This window comes from Heteronotia binoei, chromosome 2 (genome assembly GCF_032191835.1).
Source record: "Heteronotia binoei isolate CCM8104 ecotype False Entrance Well chromosome 2, APGP_CSIRO_Hbin_v1, whole genome shotgun sequence".
NCBI classification, from domain to species: domain Eukaryota; kingdom Metazoa; phylum Chordata; class Lepidosauria; order Squamata; family Gekkonidae; genus Heteronotia; species Heteronotia binoei.
This window is the reverse complement of record NC_083224.1, coordinates 27,946,972-27,968,790: the sequence shown is the minus strand read 5'-3', so window position 1 is coordinate 27,968,790 and position 21,819 is coordinate 27,946,972. Positions and strand designations below refer to the sequence as shown.

The window sequence follows — 21,819 nt, the reverse complement described above, 5'->3', positions numbered from 1 at the left end:
TGTCTATCGGAGGGAGAGGAAAAAAAACAGGGTTGCTGCAGATTTTTACCGTTATCCCCCCCCCCTTCCATGTTTTCTCTCTCCCCTTCAATCCCCCCCACTCCTTCCCTCCCCATCTTCAATTCCCATCACAGGGCCAGCCCTGCCACTAGGCGATTGCCTAGCATTCCGGGGGGGGGTGTCAAATTGGGTGAATTGGTGATGTTATCAATGAAAGTGGGGGTGCCCGAAGTTAGCCTTGCCTAGGATGCCAGACTAGGTGATTGCCTAGGGTGCCAGCATTCCAGGAGCATCAAATTGGGTGCCCCCATTTGGATTGGTGATGTTATCAATGGAATGGGGGTGCCAGAGGTTAGCCATGCCTAGGATGCCACACAGTCTAGGACAAACCCTGCTCTCTCTCTCTCTCTCTCTCTCACGCACACACACACACAATATGTGTGGCATGCTCCTAATCCAGCAAATTCCGACTTCTTACTCCTTGCTAGAGGAAAGAGAGGGAGGATCTGGGGCAAGGCGATCGCCAGCTGGAGGGCGTGTGTGTCTACAGGAGGGGTCTGAGGAGGACCAAGCAGCTCTCGCCTTGGGCGGGAGAGCGGAATCTCCATCACTCTGGCCCCACCCTGAGAAGCCAGCGGCGGAGAGGAGGACACCTCTCCCGGCTTCACTCACCTGCAGCTCTCCTCCCGGTCTTTGCGCGGGGGCAGGTGAGCGCCCCCCCCTCTCTCCCCTCCACTCCCCCTCCTCCCTCTCTCCCCCCCTTGGTGATGTCACACCCTCCCTCTCGCAGGGCATGATGGGAGAATCCCACTGTTTCCCAACAGATGCTCGGAGAAGAGCAGGAGATTAAAGCCATTCCAGGAGAGGGCTGATTCCTCCCCCCTCCTCTCTTTCCTTTGCCTGCCTGTTTCTTTGCTCGCTCTTCAAGGGAGGGGGGGGGGAGCAAAGGGCCACCAGCTGCAACCGGGCTCCCCCCCTAAAGCCCCCCCCCCAAAAAAAACCCCGCCTCCCTCCGCGCCTCAACTGCTTCCCTCCCCTTGGGAAGGCATGGCACTGGCCCTGATGATGGAGAGGCTCCCCGGGAAGAAACTTCTGCGCCCTGCCAGGCTGTAGGAGCCGGGCTCTTGGAAGAGCCCCCCCCCCCCCCGCCCCTCTCTCTTTCGCTGGATGGTGCAAGCTTGCGGCAGGAGCTCGGCCCGAGATGTTCCCGCTGCCGCCGGGGTCGCTGCCTGGCTGAGGACACCTCCCCTCCCTCCCTCCCTCCCCCCCACCCCCCTCTGCGCCGCATCCTCGCCTTTCCCCTGCTGACCTTGGACCGCCTCCCCCCCCCCCCATTCCATGAGTCCCGCGGCGCTCCCGGGCCTCTGAAGGCGGCCTCGCCAGCCCACCCCCCTCCTCCCCTCCCCCCCTCTCATGGCTGCATCGGAAGAAGGCTCCGGTTGTTTTCTCCCCCGAGGCAGGTCGCAGAGTGACCCCAGCATCCTCGGTGACAGCATCGCCGGCCCCGCAGCTGGAGAGCGCCAAGGTAAAGCCCAGAGGCCCCCCCCCCGCCCCTCGCCGCCTCGCTCGCGCTTTCCCTTGCCAGGTGCAGAGGCGGTGGGGAGGAGGGGTGGGGGGGTGGGGGCCGAGATGGGGAACGGTGGTGGAGAGCCAGCCACAGAGAGAGGCTGGGGAATGGGTGTGTGCAGGGGTCGTTTTGTAGAGAAATAGGTGGTGGAGCTCATCCAGGGATTGTTATGCAGCTGCACCTGCTAGTCAGTGGACAAGGTGGGAAGGAGGAGGTGGAACTCTCAGAAAGGTTCAGGAGCTGCGCTCCTGTGAGCTCCCGCTGAATCCGAGGCCGGGGTGCATGCGTGTGTGTGTTTGTGTGTGCGTGTTTGTGTCCGCCTTGCTGGCAGCTGTCACTCTGAGATTACCAGCTGCAGAACTGGAGTTTGTTTTTAGATTGTTCTAATTGCTTTTAGGTGGTCTATTGGTTTTTTTAAAAAAATATATATATGTATTTGATTTTAATTTTGTAGTATTGATGGTTGTTACCCGCCCCGTTTGGGAAGGGGTGGGCTAGAAATTGAAAATAAATAAATAAATAAATAACCAGGGCCGGTCAGCAGAGAGAAGGCAGAAGGAAATTAGGAACATATTTTCTCCCTACTAAGTCCTGGAATGATGCAGTGGCTTAGCCGCAAATAGGATTACCCAGAGAGCCTCCCAGCCCCAGTGCCTTTGCGCACAGAAAGGAAGCATTTGGAAGTCTGCAGGGCGAAAGGATGCTTGGGATGGGGGGGGGGGGGCAGGCTAGAGCAGAGGTGTTCGGCCGTCTCCCTTTGCGCCAAGGTCCTTCTTGGCTATTCCGGCAGCTCTTTCTGGGCTTGTCTGGTTTGTCCTCGCAATGACCCTGTGGGCTGGCCACGGCATGCTCCTGGCTGGGAGAGGGGGGATTGGAAATGTGGGAACGAGAGCAGACCAAGGCTGCTCAAAGGTGTGTGTGGCAGAGTTCCAATGGCCAAAGAGTGCCATGGAAGCTGGAAGCTGGCCTGTGTTTTCTCGCAGTCCTTTGCTGTGGGCTGTTTGGGTGGTTCTGCACCTGCAAACAGGTGATCTGAGATCCGGTCCTGCTGTCTTGCTCACCTGCATGAGTCAGGGATAGACTCCGATCTGCGGTCGCCTTGGGATAAGAGCCTGCTTTTCCCGTCATGTCAGAAAGCTGCTAGTTCACGGTGGGACGATCATCCTGATTTTCGAGGATTATCTAGATTTTCCTGGGATCCCTCACCCAGCCCTCCTCTCCTTTCACTCGAAGACAGGGACTTTTGAATATGCTGAAGGATAAACTGATGCCCTTCTATGCCACAAAAGAAATCTAAGCTGCCTGAGCAGACCATCAGAACAAGGCTGGGTTGTTTCAACCACTAGGGTTGCCTGCCTCCAGGTGGGGCCTGGAGCTCTCCCAGAATTCCAACTGGTTTTCAGAGATCAGAATCCCTGGAGAAAATGGTCGCTCCAGAGGGTGGACTGTGTAACATTGCGCCACTCTGAGCTCCTTCCCCTCTCCGGCCTCCAGCACCAAATCTCCAGGCATTCCCCACCCCTGAGTTGGCAACCCTACTGCCAGGTCCTAGCTCCCATAACTCACCTGGGTGTGTGATTAAGACCCGCCATGAAAATGAGGCCTGCCTGGTTTCCCTCTTGCCAGAAGAGCGGGGAGAAAGGATTCTAATAAAGCAACCAGGGGATGGGATGTTGGCATGAGGTCGCCATAGCGACGGAGGAAGCAGAGTAATAATTAATTCCCCCGCTCCCACCCCTTTTGGCCCACCCTGACAAGCAGGCAATTTTCCTTTCATATCGAGAAGTGTAATCTTCTTATGAAAAGCGTGGCTGAGCGTTACCAGAGGGTGGGCGGGGAGGACACGGCCTTGCGTGGGTTCGGCATCACCGCTTGCTATTTATAATGGGGAGCGAACAATTTAGGCCGAGGACTGATGACTCCCTTTTCCCAGTGAGCTGTCCTTTCTGAGGCCTAAAATGCAATGCTGCCTTCCTGGCAGTGGCACGGATTGTTCCTCTCAAAGTCGCCGAGCCACGCTTTGTGCTTGAGTTTGTGTTAAGCGTGCGCAAGTAGACAATTGCAGGAACTGTGGGCACCAGGGAAGGTTCATTTCCCTGGGGTTTGTGTGAAATAAATAAAGGGCTTGTCCAGCTGGGCCCCATGGAAGGAGAGGTCATGGAATGACAGTTAGCTGGAAGCAAAGCCTTCCTCCCCACCCCTCCCCTGGCCTGCCATACCATAGTGTATACCATAGTGTATAGATTTGCATAACCAACAGTAGGCCACAGAAAAACCACAGGTTTTCTTTGTGGCTGAACGATTGACACAAGTTTTGGTTAAACACGACTGAGGCGGCAACTGTGCGGTCTTAGACTCGAGGTTTCAAGAACTGCTGTACAAGTCTGTAACTAAGGGGAACGGAGTGGCCTGCTGACCCCTAAGCAGATTTCTCTCTGTCCTTTCCCCTGTTCGCTACAGAAACAAAATAGGTTCATGGCTTCTTTTCTTTTCCTTACCCTGATTAGATTCTGGGTTCCCCCAGCTCCTTGGCTCATGCAGTCAACATTTGGATTCATTGTTGGTAACTTTACATTTCTGAATCTTAAAAAAAGGTAAAAGGTCAAGGTAGTGCCCTGTGCAAGCACCAGTCATTTTTGACTCTGGGGTGACATTGCTTTCACAATGTTTTCACAGCAGACTTTTTACGGGGTGGTCAGTCATTTTTGACTCTGGGGTGACATTGCTTTCACAATGTTTTCACAGCAGACTTTTTACGGGGTGGTTTGCCATTGCCTTCGCCAGTCATCTACACTTTCCCCCCATTTTACCGACCTCGGAAGGATGGAAGGCTGAGTCAACCTGGAGCCAACTACCTGAACCAGCTTTCACTGGGATCGAACTCAGGTCGTGAGCAGAGGGCTCCGACTGCAGTACTGCAGTTTTACCACTCTGTGTCACAGGCCTCTTTTTCTGAATCTTAGGATTTACCAAAAGGTTATTATTTTTAAAAACCAAAGTAGTGTTTCTGAGAGAGAATTCAGCAACGAATCTTCTGATTGAATCTCTGTTTTCCCTATTCATATTGTACATGCATTCCTGAAGGTGCACGCAGTGGAACCCTCTTTTCTTCCCTATGCTCTATCTCTCCTTTGCTCCATCTCTCTACTGTGCTTACATTCTACTGGCAGAATGGCCCTGCTGTACTGAATTATGAGCTCCAGTCCTGTTTATAGAGGAATCTCGACCAGCGCAATAATCCTTCCCAGTGGATTCTGTGAACTTTAGGCTGGCTTTATTCAGCCCTCCCTTCTGCCGATCCTCTTTCTGTGTTTTGACACAGCATGGCTCGCCAGAATGAGTTAATATGCAAATACGTTAATAACAGGGCCCACTTTTAAGCTTCATCATCTAGCGATGCTCAGAACCTTTGTTGCTCTGGAAACAGATTTGTATTTATTTTTTTTTAAAAGGGGGAATAATGAAACCAGCTGACAAATTGGTGCTGCCGGATCTATGCTGGCACCCAAAGTTATGGGAACAAAGGACGCTGTGAGTGTGAACTGTTGGACTTTCACCCAAAGAGACAATAGTGACGGAATGAGAGAATGGTTCATTGGCACCGTTTCCTTTCGGAAGGCAGCAATTGCTCGTTTTAAAATGTTTCTTCTCCTTTGGAGGGAGGGAAGCGGGATGTGAGTGTCATGATAAATTTAATAAATATTCCTAGGTCGTGAAAAAAGCCATTGTGGGCAGTCAGCAAGTTTGCCAAGAGTTTGCTAATGGAGAGGAAATGCATTTTCATTTTCCTGAAAGGGAGGTCTGTTTTGCATAGAAATATTATGGAAAACATGGGGGCTAAATCCAGGTATCCTTTGGAGGATGGACTCTGTGTAGGGTTGCCAATCCCCTGGTTTGGAGGGCCTCCCCCCCCTACTTCAGGGTCATCAGAAAGAGAAAGCCAGTTTGGTGTAGTGGTTAAGTGTATGGACTCTTACCTTGAGAACCGGGTTTGATTCCCCACTCCTCCACTTGCACCTGCTGGAATGGCCTCGGGTCAGTCATAGCTTTTGTAGGAGTTGTCCTTGAATTCCACCCCTGAGTCCTGCTCAAAGAGACTAGCAGTTCCTCTGGAGTCCTGCTAGAATTCCACCCCTGAGTCCAGCTCTCACCTTAAAGACTAACAAAATTTGTATGAGCCTCTGTAAGTCACTGCTACCTGAAGAAGCAAGCAGTGACTCACAAAAGCTGATCGCCTGTCACAAATTTTGTTAGTCTAAGATGCTACTGGACTCTTGCTCTTTTCTAGTGCTACAGACAGACAAACACTGCTACCCATCTTGATCTCTTCCTTACTGTCCCATAAATGTGTGTGTATGTATTTGTGTGTGTGTGTGAGACAGATGTGCCATCAAATCACAGCAGAAGTGGTTTGCCGTTGCCTTCCTCTGCAGAGTCTTCCTTGGTAGTTTCCCTTCCAATTATTGATTGTGCTTTGCTTCTGAGATCTGATGTGATTGAGCTATCTCATGCTGCCTTCTCTCCCAAAGTACCACAAAATAAGAACATAAGAGAAACCAAGTTGGATTAGGCCAATGGCCCATCCAATCCAACATTCTGTCACACAATGGCCAAAAAACCAGGTGCCACCAGGAGGTCCACCAGTGGGGCCAGGACACTACAAGCCCTCCCACTGTTGCACCAAGAATGCAGAGCATCACTTGCCCCAGAGAGTTCCATCTATACCTTGTGGCTAATAGCCACTGACAGACCTCTGCTCCATATGTTTATCCAATCCCCTCTTGAAGCCATCTATGCTTGTAGCTGCCTTGAAAGGGCAAGCTGGAATTCCCTCCTGTGGCATTGAATTCCATGTATTAATCACTCTTCAGGTGAAGAAGTACTTCCTTTTATATGTTCTAAGCTAACTGCTCAGCAATTTCATTGCATGCCCACGAGTTCTTGTATTGTGAGAAAGGGAGAAAAGGACTTCTTTCTCTATGTATGGCACAGAAATATAGGCAGTGTGCAGTGGGGGATTGGGGCTCCAGTCCTTTAGGCTCATGCTTGGAAGTAAATCCTACATTCAATGGAACCTGCTCTCAACCAAAGCCTTCTCGAAGCCCAAGGAGAGCTTTGTGTTCCATTGTCCCTTGGCTCTAACCTAAAAGCAGTCAAATCCTACCCAAGTGAATGAATGCCACCAGCCAAACCCTGGCACCGCAAAGGCTGCATTCATTGCAGTGGTGCCTGTGTGAAGGCAGCCTTTTACAGATTGTTCGTACCATGTACACATTGTACATTGAATTCCGTCATGTGTACAATATGAGCATTATTTGCATAGCCACTTGCATGCATCCATCTCCCATTTGCAACTATATTATCTTGATAAGCAAAGCGTACTTGTAACTACTGGAGCATCCGAAAAAGCACAGAACTGGAACAACAATAGTGGAAATGAAAGCCTAACCGAAGTCTGGAGCGCTATGAAAAGAAATTAAATATTTGGGTTTTTTAAAAAAAACTTGGCAAAAAGAAAACAGTCAAGGAGAGGAGACTTATAAAATTATGCTTGGGATGGAGAAAATGCCCAGAGAGAACTTTTCCTCCCATAATAGAATAGCTCAGTCAATTCAGGACTGATGAAAAAGAAGACCTTTACACAAGATAAAATTAATATATGGAATTTGCTACAGCGAGAAGAGTGGATGACATCTAGCAAATGAAATTAGATGTATGAAGAGAGGAGAGGTCTGTTGATGACCAAGGGGTGCAATTCTATGAGCCCCAAAAGAAGGTGCCCCATCCTTCATTATTTCCAATGGAAGGAAGGCATTTAAAAGGTGTGCGGTTCCTTTTAATGTGATGGCCAGAACTCCTTTTGGAGTTCAATTATGCTTGTCATAACCTTGTTCCTGGCTCCACCCCCAAAGTCTCCTGGCTCCACCTCCAAAGTCCCCAGATTTTTCTTGAATTGGACTTGGCAACCCTACCTTTGTCAAACAGAACGACCATTTTCTCACTACAAGTACATTTTACAAGGTCATTTGAGTGGATTTAGTAAACACCAGCAACGCAAATAACCTAAAATGTGGGCAATATTGTGTGTCTTAGCGTGCCGGGTCTCCCCTAGGCAGTGGCAGGGGAGTGAGAGTAGTGTTGCCGGATCCAGACTGGGAAACTCCTGGAGATTTGGGGATGGAGCCTATGGAGAACAGGGACCTCAGTGGAGTAAAATGCCACAGAGGCCACCCTCCAAGACATCCCTTTTCTCCAGGGGAGCTGATCTCTGTAGTCTGGAGATGAGCTGTGATTCCAGGGTATCCCCATTTCCCATCTGGAAGCTGGCATCTCATGTGTATGTTGTGTTATTTAATTTAATTTAATTTTTCAATTTATACCCTGCCCTATCCTGCAAGCAGTCTCAGGGCGGGCTTACAACATTAAAATGAACCACATCAAAATTAAGCAGTATCATAAATACAGAAATGTCACATTAAATCAGAAGGCCATAATCCACACAATTGGCAGCAAACCAGACAACAGCATATAGGCTGGAAGCTTTCAGCAAAATTTAAGTACCTTGATAGTAGGGTGCTGGGGGAAGCGATGACTTCAGAGGACACCCGCTGGATCAGTTAAAAGTCTGGTGGAAGAGCTCCGTCTTGCAAGCCCTGCGGAACTTTGACAAGTCCCGCAGGGCCCGGATCTCCAGCGGGAGCTCATTCCACCAGGTAGGGGCCCAGACTGAAAAGGCCCTGGCCCTCGTTGAAGCCAGTGGGGCGTCCTTAGGACCAGGGATCGCAAGAAGATGTTGTATAGCTGACCTCAAAGTCCATGTGCTGCCTTGAGAGCCAGGCGCTGATGTATGGGGAGAGGCGGTCCTGGAGATATGCAGACCCCAGGTCATGAAGACCCTTATGCATAATCCTCTACCATATTTATATTTCCTTTAATCATTCTACTTGCTGAAAAGGGCAACTAGAATGATTACAGGCTTGGAACACTTTCCCTATGAAGAAAGGTTAAAACGCTTGGGGCTCTTTAGCTTGGAGAAACGTCGACTGCAGGGTGACATGATAGAGGTTTACAAGATTATGCATGGGGTAGAGAAAGTAGAGAAAGAAGTACTTTTCTCCCTTTCTCACAATACAAGAACTCGTGGGCATTCAATGAAATCAGGTTAGAACTGTCGGGTTAGAACTGATAAAAGGAAATACTTTTCACCCATTAGTTCCACAGCCTATTGTTGGAACTCTCTGTCTGGGGCAGTGATGCTCTGTATTCTTGGTGCTTGGGGGGGGCACAGTGGGAGGGCTTCTAGCCCCACTGGTGGACCTCCTGATGGCACTTGGGTTTTTTGGCCACTGTGTGACACAGAGTGTTGGACTGGATGGGCCATTGGCCTGATCCAACATGGCTTTTCTTATGTTCTTAAGTGACATTTTTAAGGAAATAATTTCAGAAAGCTCCTTGGATCATAAGAACATAAGAAGTGTCCTGCTGGATCAAGCCAGTGGTCCATCTAGTCCAGTATCCTGCCTCTCAAAGGATCCTGAATGGCCAACGACAGGGCACAGAAGCTGAAACCTTCCCCTGATGTTGCCTCCTGGATCTGGGATTCAGAGGCTTAATGCCTTGATCAGCCTACTTAGCTTATAACAGAGGATTTTCAGGTAAACTGTGATGTGTTTATGGGTTGTTTTTATCCCATGCGCTGCCTTGAGAGCCAGGCACTGATGTATAAATAATTCAGAGCCATAATTCATGCACATAATTCATGATCTTAATTTAATAACACAAACCTCAGTGGCAGATTTTATGGACATCAGCAAGTCAGATTCTGTACCATGAAAATATGCAAAATATACAGTCATCCTGTGTGCAATACTGACTGTATACTTTTGGGCATTTGGCTGTGCAGTGCTTAGCCTCAAAGAGACTAGCAGTTCCTCTGGAGCCCTTTAGGACGGTGAGGATAGGTTTTGCGGAAGCTATGATTTTTCCTGAGTGCCAGTTTGGTGTAGTGGTTAAGAGTGGCAGACTCTAATCTGGAGAACTGGGTTTGATTCCCCACTCCTTCTCCACATGAAGCCACTTGCGTGACCTTGGGTCAGTCACTGTTCTCTCAGAGCTGTTCTCTCAAGAGCAGTTCTCTCAGAACTCTCTCAGCCTCACCCAGCTCACAGGGTGTCTATGGTGGGAGAGGAAGGGAAGGTGATTGCAAGCCACTCTGAGACTCCAAGCGAAAGGCAAGATATACGGTAAATCCAGGCTTGTCTTGTCTGTCTTTCTGTCTTCCTTCCTTCCTTCCTTTTTCTCCTCCTCCTTCAGAACTGACAATTTATGATTTGTACCCAGTTTCTTCCCCCCTGGGGACTCTGTTGACAACATCATTCTCCCCTCTTCTTCTCTGTCCTCAGAAAAACAACAATGCTGTGAGGTAGGTTAGAATCATAGAATTGGAAGGGACCTCCAGGGTTACCTAGTTGAACCCCCTGCACAATACAGGAAACTCACAAATACTTCCCCTCCCCACCCGTCCCCCAGTGACACCTGCTCCATGCTCAGAAGCTGGCAATACCACCCCCCCCCCCACAACAAAAAAACACCTCTCTGGGCCAAACTGTCCTGGAGACAAAGTGCTGCTTGACCCCAAAGTGGTAAACAGCATTTTCCTGGGTGTGTAAGACAGAGCAATGAGGTTAGTTTGAGAAAGTGTGATGGGCCCCAAGGTCATTCAGTCAGCTTCACTGGGACAGTGGGGAATCGAACCTGGCTCTCCTGGATCCTAGACTGATATGCTTTCCTGGGAGTCAGCCCCACTTTGTAGACTTCAGTTGGGTTCTGAGTAGAGCTGCTGAGGATTGCTCTGTAAGTGCACAGTCAGCTGAAGCCAACAAATGACAAGCACACAAAGTTCAACCTCACAGGTTTTTCAAGACGAGATGAACAGCAGTGGATTATCTTTGCCTGCCTGTGTGTAGCAACCTGGGACTTCCTTGGTGGTCTCCCATCCAAGTACTAACCAGAGCCAATCTTGGTTAGCTTCCAAAATCTGTTAAAATCAGACAAGGCTGGAGTATTAGGGTCGCTGGGGGTATTATGACATGAACATTTTCTCAGCTGACAGACAGGGGTGGAATTCTTGTAGGAGCTCCTTTGCATATTAGGCCACACCCCCTTGATGTAGCCAGTCCTCCAAGAGCTTACCAAAAAGAGCCTTGTAAGCCCTTGGAGGATTGGCTACATCAGGGGGTGTGGCCTAATATAGAAAGGAGCTCCTGGTAGAATTGCACCCCTGCTGAAAGGTAAACCATTAAGACAGCTTTGGGAGTAAGCCTTCTCCAACTTGGGCTGATGAGTTTCAGTCTTTCAAGAAGTCTTGGTCGGTCTGAACTTTTTCTGCTAAAAAGGTGACATTATTTGTGTCAACCAGTTTGCCAGCTTAATGGTGGAGTTCTCCTATGGTGGATGACCCAGGGATTCACAGGCTCTAGCAAAACCAAAAGGCTTCCTCTACAGATAGGTTGTTCTTGATCAGTCCCCCCCCCCCCCACCGTCCCATTTATTTGGCACAAAATTTTTATTTCTCAGCACTTGGCAAGCTCATTTTGTTCTTGGATCCGGAGGTTGGTTTGGTCAGTAGGCTCCTGTTCTCTGCCTGAATTTATATTCTGTTGATTTTTTTTCTCCCGTGGTTTGGCGGTGGAGGGAAGCAACAGAAAGTATCGTCAAGTCACAGCCCAATTATGGCAAGCAACCCCAGAGGGTTTTGACAGAGGGTTTCCTGCCTCTGCACAACAGACTTCATTGGTGGTCTTCAGGGGTGGAATTCTAGCAGGAGCTCCTTTACATATTGGGTCACACCTCCTGATGTAGCCAGTCCTCCAAGTGCTTACAAGGCTCTTTTTTGTAAGCTCTTGGAGGACTGGCTACATCAGGGGTGTGAGGCCTAATATGCAAAGGAGCTTCTGCTAGAATTCCACCCCTGGTGGTCTTTCATTCACGAGCTAACCAAGGCCCACCCAGTTTAGCTTCTGAGATTTGACAAGATCAGTCTAACCTAGGCTATCCTTGGGGCAGAGCTATCTAAGCTTCCAAGCCTTCTTCTGCCCCAGCACTTTATAATTTCCCCTATACAAAGTTTAATGAACACATACAAGGAACAGGGGTGGGATTCCTTTGCATATTAGGCCACACATCCCCAATGTAGCCATCCTCCAAGAGTTTATAAAAAAGAGCCTTGTAAGCTCTTGGAGGATTGGCTATATCAGGGGTGTGTGGCCTAATATGCAAAGGAGCTCCTGCTAGAATTCCACCCTGTAACATGAAGCTACCTTACACTGAATCAAACCGCTGGCCCCTCAAGGTCCGTACATCTTTTCAGTCTGGCAGCAACCAGGGGTCATTTTTGTAGAAAAAGAGGTGCTGGAGCTCATTAGCACAACTCATTTGCATATGCCACACACAGTGCTGACATCACCGGAAGGTGAACTAAATTATATCAGCTGAGCATCTACCTTAAAATGATTCTTGAATTATAATGGTAATCATAAAACCTTACTCCCATCATACTTTTTAAATTACTTTCTCCTATGTGGTCACAGTGGCATGAGGAAGATTTCCACCCATCTGTTTTATAAGTTTTGGTTATTTTGCCATTTTTTTGTGGGGGAAAATATTAGAAAGTCAGATCTTAAGAGTCCAGCAAAATTCTCACAGGGGGTTTGAACAATGGACCCCAGAAGCAAGTATTTGGAGAGGGGTTTAAGAAAGAAAGAGCACCTCCCCCTACGTTGATGGCATGATGACAGGTTTCATGCTATCAACGTAGGGGGAGGTGCTCTTTCTTTCTTAAACCCCTCTCCAAATACTTGCTTCTGGGGTCCATTGTTCAAACCCCCTGTGAGAATTTTGCTGGACTCTTAAGATCTGACAAACTTTCTAATATTTCCCCTCCCACACAAAAAAACCATAGAGCTTTCCCGGAAATGCCTAGAGCGGCCAGCGCGCGACGTCGTGACGTTGTACGCTGGTCACTCTAAGCATTTCCAGGAAAGCTCTATGGTTTTCCTGGATGCTCTATGGTAGAGTTTCCCCCTCCCAAATTGCTAGTGTCTGGGAAAACCATAGAGTTTTCCTGGAAATGCCTAGAGTGGCCAGCGCGTAGGCTTCCCAAACCTCCCGCTCTGGCGGGAGACTCCTGGGTTTGCAGCCTCATCTCCCGCTCTTCAAAACTCTGGAAGCGGGGGGTGGGGGGTGGAGGTGGGGGAGAACATACCTTTAGGCTTCATGTTGTAGAGCTCCTGAGCCATTTGCAAAATGTCTGCCCCTTTAAGGCTGGGCAGGAAGCAGGAAGCAGAAAGGGCTTCTGAGAACGGCCCCTCCCTTTCTTTTGCTTTCGTTTTCACAGGAAGTAGAGTTGTCCGGAGGAAGATCTGGTAAGTGTGTGTGTGTGTGAGAGGGAGGGGGCAGGGGATTCCCTAGTTTGGAGGCCCTCCCCCCCCTTTAGAAAGCATGGGGGGGAGGGAAATGTCTACTGGGCACTCCATTATTCCCTATGGAGAACAATTCCCATAGGGAATAATAGGAAATTGATCCGTGGGTATTGGGGGCTCTGGGGGGGCTATTTTTTGAGGTAGAGGCACCAAATTTTTAGTATAGCATCTAGTGCCTCTCCCCAAAATACCCCCCAAGTTTCAAAACGATTGGACCAGAGGGTCCAATTCTATGAGCCCCAAAATATGGTACCCCTATCTTTAATTATTTCCTATGGAAGAAAGGCATTTTAAAAGGTGTGCTGTCTCTTTAAATGTGATAGCAAGAACTCCCTTGGAGTTCAATTATGCATGTCACATCCTTGTTCTTGGCTCCACCCCCAATGTCTCCTGGCTCCACCCCCAAAGTCTCCTGGCTCCACCCCCAAAGTCCCCAGATTTTTCTTTAATTGGACTTCGCAACCCTACCAGCGCGTGACGTCACCTGCGCAATGACGTCACATCTGGAGCCAGCTGGGGACTTGGCAACCCTATGCTGGCCTCATTGCCAAGTTTGCCTCTCTCTGCCTCTTCCCCACAATTTTGTCAAAGGGGCTTTTGAGAAGGTGCCTGCAGGTTATAGTGGGGGCTGTGGGAAGCAGGGGGGGCACTCCGAATCTAAGATAATTTGCCAGCGGGGCCCCAAGATTTTGACTGCCTAGGAGCCTCCACAGAGTTTAATCTGGCACTGGTTGTGGGTTGTTTTCTTTATCTTGGGATGTGCTTGGTGGTAGGAAAATGTGTGATCAGAGAACCTTGGGATCTCCTGGGACATGAGAGACAGAGAGAAGCCAAGAAGAATTCTCAGTGGGTAAAGTGCCAGGGAAAGAGCATTCAGAAGCTGCCTCTATAATCAAACCCTCCTGGATGGCTGCTCTTCATGTCTTGTGCAGTGGAAATGACTGCAGCTGGGAGTCAGCAAGAGGTTTACCAGCCAATGCCAGCCCTGCGCCAGCAAATCCCTGGAGGTCAGTTTGCCAGCTTGTGTCAGTGCATGTGCATATTGTGAGAGGTGGGGGATGAGGAAGGGCTGCAGTTTCAAGCTTGAATTGTGGTTTGTTGCATCAAGAAGTGGTGGTCGCTACAAGCACAGACAGCTTCAATAGGGGATTGGATAAACATATGGAACAGAGGTCCATCAGTGACTATTAGCCACAAAGTATAGATGGAACTCTATGTCTGGGGCAGTGATGCTCTGTATTCTTGGTGCTTGGGGAGACAACAGTGGGAGGGCTTCTGGAGTTCTGGTTCTGTTGGTGGACCTCCTGGTGGCCCCTGGGTTTTGGCCACAGTGTGTCACAGATTGTTCGGCTGGATGGGCCATTGGGCTGATCCAACATGGCTTCTCTTGCATTCTTAAGTGCTGTGCTGTCATTGGCTTGTTTTCCTGCTGGGATTTGCTGAGTGTTGTGGCCACGAGGTCCGTATCTGGTCCACTTGCTGCATGTTCAGAATGGACCAATGCCTTCTGGTAGTGGCAGGGGTAGTGTTGCCAGATCCAATTCATGAAATATCTGGGGACTTTAGGAGTGGAGCCAGGAGACTTTGGGAGTGGAGCCATGAGACATTGCGGGTGGAGCCAGGAGCAAGGTTGCGACAAGCATAATTGAACTCCAAAGGGAGTTCTGGCCATCACAGTTAAAGGGACCGCACACCTTTTAAATGCTTTCCTTTCTATGGAAATAATGAATGCTAGGGGCTCATAGAATTGGACCCCCTGGTCCAATCTTTTTGAAACTTGGAGGGTGTTTTGAGGAGAGGTGCAGGATACTATGCTGAAAATTTGGTGCCTCTATCTAAAATAAAGGCCCCCCCCCAGAGCCCCAGATACCTGCAGCTCAGTTCTCTATTAAACCGTATGGCAATGGGTCTCCATAGGGAATAATGGAGTGCCCAGCAGACATTTCCCACCCACCCCCACTTTCTGATGACCCTGAAGCAGGGGGAGGGCCTCCTAACTGGGGGATCCCCTGCCCCCACCTGGGGATTGGCAACCCTACAGTGGAATGCCGGCAATCCCTGATTCCTTGAATACAGGGCATCAAAAAGCCCCACGTCTTCCTGGCTGACCTTGAACTTCCAGATGGTGCCCTTGAGCAATGCCTTCGTGAAACAGGGCAAGTGAGGGCAAGCTAAATTACACCCAGTCTATAACTACAAGCCAACAGCCATTTCTAAAAACTGTAAATCTGTTTTAGGCTTAGGAGAAGGTGGCTGAGAGTGGAGAAACAGAGAGAGAAACAGCACTTAACCTTTCCCCTGCCTTCCATTTGCTTCCTGGAATCTCCCCCTCCCCTCCTGCCAGCACCTTTCTGCTTTTGGTGTTTCAGATACTTGTTTTCTGTCGTCAACATCCCAATGAAACCCCATGGGGAGAAAAACTGCTGGCAATGGACAACTTGATGCAAGGCAGCCCACTGGGTGTGCCAGCAATACTCCCTCTACTCCAATACTCCTGGGAGAGCCAGTTTGGTTTAGTGGTTAAGTGTGGGGACTCTTATCTGGGAGAACCGGGTTTGATTCCCCACTCCTCCACTTGCACCTGCTAGCATGGCCTCGGGTCAGCCATAGCTCTGGCAGAGGTTGTCCTTGAAAGGGCAGCTGCTGTGAGAGCCCTCTTCAGCCCCACCCACCTCACAGGGTGTCTATTGTGGGGAAGGAAGGGAAAGGAGATTGTAGGCCGCTCTTTGTCCTTGAAAGGGCAGCTGCTGTGAGAGCCCTCTCCAGCCCCACCCACTTCACAGGGTGTCTATTGTGGGGAAGGAAGGGAAAGAAGATTGTAGGCCGCTCTTTGTCCTTGAAAGGGCAGCTGCTGTGAGAGCCCTCTCAGCCCCACCTACCTCATGGGGTGTCTGTTGTGGGGGAGGAAGGTAAAGGAGATTGTGAGCCTCTCTGAGACTCTTTGGAGTGGAGGATGGGATATAAATCCAATATCTTCTTCTTCTTCTCTAAGCTGTGGAGTCTTGTGAGCAAAAATTCTACTGTGTGAGCTACTTGCATTCAAGTTGTGACTCACTATTGCATAAATTAGTTTGCTCTGGAGCCATTTTTCCTGAGCTATGTGTGAGCCGGAGGCTAAAAAATTAAGCTAGCTCACACTAACTCAGCTTAGAGGGAACACTGTTTGCCGGTAGGGTTGCCAGTCTCCCAGTGCTGGCTGAAGATCTCCCACAACTGATTTCCAGATAATGGTGATCAGTTCCCCTGGAGAAAATGGCTGCTTTGGAAGGTGGATTCTATGGTAGGGTTGCTGGGTCCCTGGCTTCTGGTGTGGGGAATCTATGGTGCCATAGATTTTTTATTCAAATTGCTAGAGCATCCCTCACATAACGTGCCCAGTGCAATGGCATCACTTTGAGGTGACATCATTGTGTCAGGCACATTGGAACTCTTTGGGGGCAGGGATATCCCCCCCCCCCACTAGCCAGTTCTGTGCCAGTGGGTTGGGGGGCCTAAAACTGGGGGAGGCCAGGAAGCAATACTCCCTCTAAGCTGTGAACATAAGAACATAAGAGAAGCCATGTTGGATCAGGCCAATGGCCCATCCAGTCCAACACTCTCAATCAATCAACATTTTATTTATATCCCGCCCTCCCCGCCGAACCAGGCTCAGGGCGGCTAACAACATCAAATACAGTAAATTATACAATAAATATTTAAAAACAGTAGCTAATTTTAAACAGTCTAATTTAAAATGTTCTAAAATTAACATTCTGGTGCTATTTCAGCATGATGGTGAAAATCGCTTAGGCGAGTCCCTCTGTCATTTTAATCGGTGAAGGCCATCCCAAAAAGGATGGTCTTGCAGGCCCTGCGAAGCTGTTCATACAGCTGTGAAGTCTTGTCAGCAAAAATTCTACTTTGTGAGCTACTGGTATTAAAGTTGTAAGCTACTGCATAAATTAGTTTGCTCTGGGGTCATTTTTCCTGAGCTAAAATGTGTGAGTCAAGGGCTAAACAACTGTGAGCTAGCTCACACTAACTCAACTTAAAGGAAACACTGCTGGGAAGACTACGCTAAGAAAGAATTTCCCAAACGTCCTATTGTTGCCTTGTTCGGGTCTTGCAAACCGAGGGCCTCACGGAATAAGACATACAAGGAACCTTTTAAATGATGGTTTCATATGGAGCAGGCAATTCTCTGGTTCCAAACCATTCGGGCTTTAAAAGTAAGAATTGTTCTGCAGTCAAATTAGCAGCAGGCACATTCAAACACCTACCAATTCAGGCCTTGCCTGTTGCAGGGAGCTGGTTTCTAAATGAGCAGTTCAAATGAGATCAAATTAACTCAAATAAGTCTTTGTGCTTGATTATGACAGTTTTCTCCCATGATTAGACCTCCTCACCCATTTGCCATTGCCTCCTCTTTTAAAAGGACATACAGTAGAATTATCCAAGAGAAAAGGTGGGATATAGAAGAAGATGATATTAGATTTATATCCTGCCCTCCACTCCGAATCTCAGAGCAGCTTACAATCTCCTTTATCTTCCTCCCCCACAACAGACACCCTGTGAGGTGGGTGGAGATGAGAAGACTCTCACAGCAGCTGCCCTTTCAAGGACAACAACTGCCAGAGCTAGGGCTGACCCAAGGCCATTCCAGCAGCTGCAAGTGGAGGAGTGGGGAATCAAACCAGGTTCTCCCAGACAAGAGTCCACGCACCTAACCACTACACCAAACTGGTTTAAAAATGTTTTAATCAAGAAATAAATTAATAAATGAACAAAATGTGGAGATTCTATTTGAGCTTTTGGAACTGAGACTTACTACTTTAGTGTCTCGGTGCTTACTCACGAACCTAGGGAATCTTGCAACCAGTTCTTGTGGTCACTTACCAAATAAATGGTGCTAACCATACAGGTGAAGAATGAGAGAATGCATTCTACCTGATGCCAGTCGGTATGTTTCTGATGGCACAGGTGCAAAGCAGCGAATGAATAGGAAACGATCCCATGCTTTATACAAATCAGCTGATGCAATGAGCCAAATGACCATGACACTGGGGGATCCTTCCTCTTCTCCAGAAAGTTAGATGACTTAATTCTTGAGTAGCCATAGGCTGAAATAACCCAGTAGCTACTGCGCAAGCACAAAGGCTCTAGAGAAGGTAATCCTGGGGTGCATATTCACTATTTAAATTCACTACACTGATGACCAGCATCCAGATTTGTGAACTGATTCCTGTGAAGATAGATGCAGGTGGCTGGTGGAACGAGATCCCTGAGGAGGTTAGGGCCCTGCGAGAGCTCACACAGTTCCACAAGACGGCACTCTGCCACCAGACATTTGCTAATTAAGATCACCGGCTACAACAGACTCCGGAACATCAGGACCACCTCTGGCATGAACCTAAGATCTGTTTTTTTCTATAGAACATCCAGCTGGAACAGCAGAATAGAAAACTTGATATAAAACAGAATATCATTAGGGTTTGTAGAATCTTTCGGGCTCATGTGCCGTGTTCTACTGGAGAAAGTTTTCCTTCCAGACGTTTCGTTCTCAGCTGCGGAGAACATCCTCAGTGGCGTTGCAGCCGGAGCAGGCGTTCTGACCTTCTTGGCTGCTGCGCGTTGTGCATTGTGCCCACCCAATGCACAGCAGCCAAGAAGGTCAGAGTGCCTGCTCCAGCTGCAACGCCACTGAGGATGTTCTCTGCAGCTGAGAACGAAACGTCTGGAAGGAAAACTTTCTCCAGTAGAACACGGCACTTGAGCCCGAAAGATTCTACAAACCCTAATGATGTTACCAGCTGTGAAAACCTGAAATCTTTGTTAAAACAGAATAGGCGGCTATCCATCTTATCAAACAGATTACCATCTAAAGAACAGTATAGCACTTGAAATGTTTTGGTATTTTTATGCTTTTATGTTTTAATGTATTTTTATATTTCATGTATATACATGAACATGTAAGCTGCCCTGAGCCTGCTTTGGCGGGGAGGGTGGAATATAAATTGAACAAACAAACAAACAAACAAATAAATGTCGGTCTGAAGCAGGGGTGGCCAAATGTGCTTAATGTAAGAGCCACATAGAATAAACGTCAGATGTCTGAGAGCCACAAAACAGAAAGGAAGGAAGGAAGGAAGGAAGGAAGGAAGGAAGGAAGGAAGGAAGGAAGGAAGGAAGGAAGGAAGGAAGGAAGGAAGGAAGGAAGGAAGGAAGGAAGGAAAATAGATAATAGATGGGGGAGAGAGAATGGAGGGAGAGGTAGAGAGAAAGCAACTTTAACCTTAAGTGCATTCTCCAAGCCACCGGCTGGCTTGGCTTGGCGAAGTAGTTTAAAGAGACAAATGCCCTTTCCAAGCTGGCTAACAGGGCGGTGGGGACTTTGAAAGCTGCACAATATGTGTGAAAGGGCTGCATGCGGCTCCCAAGCTGCAGCTTGGCCACCCCTAGTCTGAAACAATAGAGGAAAGTTGAGTCCAGTGGCACCCTGAAGACCAACAAAGTTTAATTCTTGGTATAACCCTCCATGTGCATGCACACTTCTTCACATATGCACACAAAAACTTAGAATTAAACTGGTTGGTCAGGGTGCCACTGGACTCAAACTTTGCTCTATGACTATAGTGGAAACAGTGCACTTGAAATGATAACATTAAAAATGTCCTTTATGGAGGGATCTCTGAGTTGGCCTTTCGGACATGTCAGCTATCAGTTGAAGGGATAGTGATCCATTGATGATTCATATGTGAATCAGCCCTTTAAACAACTAGCTGTTGAATGGATGTGCTGGGGCTATAGGAAAACATTGTATTCTGAGGTATCAGGAAGGTCTTTAGTGGACCACTGATGATGAGCCATTTGAACCGATGTCCCCATTCAATTCAGGCAGCTATCACATCATGAACAAATGTGGCCTCAGAACCATTGATCCAGATGATTTCCCCCTCACTGTGTGGAATGAAAAAAAAATCTGCGGTGAATGATGCTCAGCCATCCTCGTCTGGAACTCTGATCTCCAAAAAGTATCTGATTGTGACAAGTCCAAAACTTAACATCTGGACTCCAGATGCACACAGGCATATATGTTGATCCTTCCACATAAAAGAGATTCCAGTAGCAGCTTTGATTTAAAGCTGGCTGGAAGTGGGGAGAGAGACATCTACTGGAAACTCTTCCCATGCCATGGAGTGAAAAGTCGTTCATGCCTGGAGGCATCTGAGGTCCCCCTTTAATCTGACTACCCCTTCAGAAAATGCTAACAAGAGATTGAACTGGTTGCTGGTGGTTACAGAATTCCTTGGGTTTTGATGCTAATGACAAATGACTGTTGGTACCGAAGGCTCAATATTAACCAAAGGCATTTAATTAATCTGCAATGTTATTGCCTGGGCTGAAGAGCGCAGGGGAGAAAGACTGCTTCGTCTCCATGATGTTACGTAGGGATTTCCTTTGCAAATGACCCACATGTCGGCCACCCCTGCAACCCTGACTTCAAAGCAAGACATTCTTCTACAGTTTGGACATCCACACGTTGCTGGTGACACAGTTCCAAAGATGGCCCCACTGGTGGATCTCCTGATGGCACCTGGGGTTTTTGGCCACTTGTGTGACAGTGTTGGACTGCATGGGCCATTGGCTTGATCCAACATGGCATCTCTTATGTTCTTATGTAATTGAGTATACCCTGCCAGCAGGGTTGGCCCTGTCTGGCACCCTAGGCCAGGCTAACTTCTGGCATCTTCCCCCACACTGATAACATCACCCAGTCACATGGGGGCACCCAAGGCTGGCACTCTAGGCAATCACCTAGTTTGCCTAGTGGCAGGGACAGCCCTGCCTGCCAGTGTTAATAGTCTAAAAAGAACGCTGCTTGTTTACACAGATATTGATCAAAGTGCTTAAGCACTTCCACCGAGCACAGTGGAAGTGACGTCTGAGCAAACATACATAGAACTGGACCGCACAGCTTTACAGCCTGAGTAAAAATCCTTGCTGTGTTCTTTGTGGGTTAATCGCTAGCACACCTGAACATACGCATGAAGCTGCCTTATATTGACTCAGACCATCGCTGCATCAAGGTCAGTATTGTCCACTCTGACTGGCAGCTGCTCTCCAAGGTCTCAGGCTGAGGTCTTTCACATTATCCACTACTATTCTTTCACCTGGAGCTGCTGGGGCTTGAACCTGGGACCTTCTGCACTCCAGGCCGGTACTCTACCACTGAGCCACAGCCCTTCCCCTATCGCTGTTCTGCCTGCTGTCCTTTTATCTTTCCTATCACCTACTTGCAGATCCTTTTAACCAGGGGTCATTTTGTAGAAAAATAGGTGGTGGAGCTCATCCAGGGACTGTTATGCACGTACTATTCAATGGACAAGGTGGGGAGGAGGAGGGAGAACCATCAGAAAGGTTCAGGAACTGTGCTCCTGTGAGCTCCTGCTGAATTCAAGGTCTGCTTTTAACTGGAGATGCTGGGGATTGAACCTGGGAACTTTTGCACATTGAACGGATGCTCTTCCCCTGAGCCACAGCCTCCCCCTGCCATTTCTTGACAAATCCATCACTGCTTATCCTAAATAGCTTGTCTTCTCTGTCCCCTCCCCTTCTCAGTGCCCTGGCTAAGTCTGCAACCAGGGCTAGTTTTACACAACCCTTCTTTCTTTCCTTTTCCGCTTCTCAGCTGCCGCTTTGGTTATTATGCCCCAGAAGCCAAAGGCAGCAGGCAGTGTCCTCCCTGACAGCCACGCACTGTGTCCTCTCTCATGCCAAGCAGAGATGACAAAG

General features: G+C 48.5%; 1 protein-coding gene across 3 annotated transcripts in view; it reads left to right on the top strand.

The window, feature by feature from the left end:
• Window positions 1-1,413: 1,413 nt before the first annotated feature.
• PHACTR3 (phosphatase and actin regulator 3) overlaps window positions 1,414-21,819 on the top strand; it is a 337,426-nt gene continuing 317,020 nt past the window's right edge. For 2 of the 3 annotated variants that reach the window (XM_060230710.1, XM_060230709.1), the window contains exon 1: window positions 1,415-1,525. Coding sequence is in view for 1 of the 3 variants with exons in the window: in XM_060230708.1 (XP_060086691.1) it covers window positions 1,414-1,525 (112 nt within the window). In the remaining 2 variants the exon portion in view is untranslated. Of the gene's footprint in view, window positions 1,526-21,819 lie in introns of all 3 variants that reach the window. The other variant, XM_060230708.1, reaches the window with a different exon arrangement.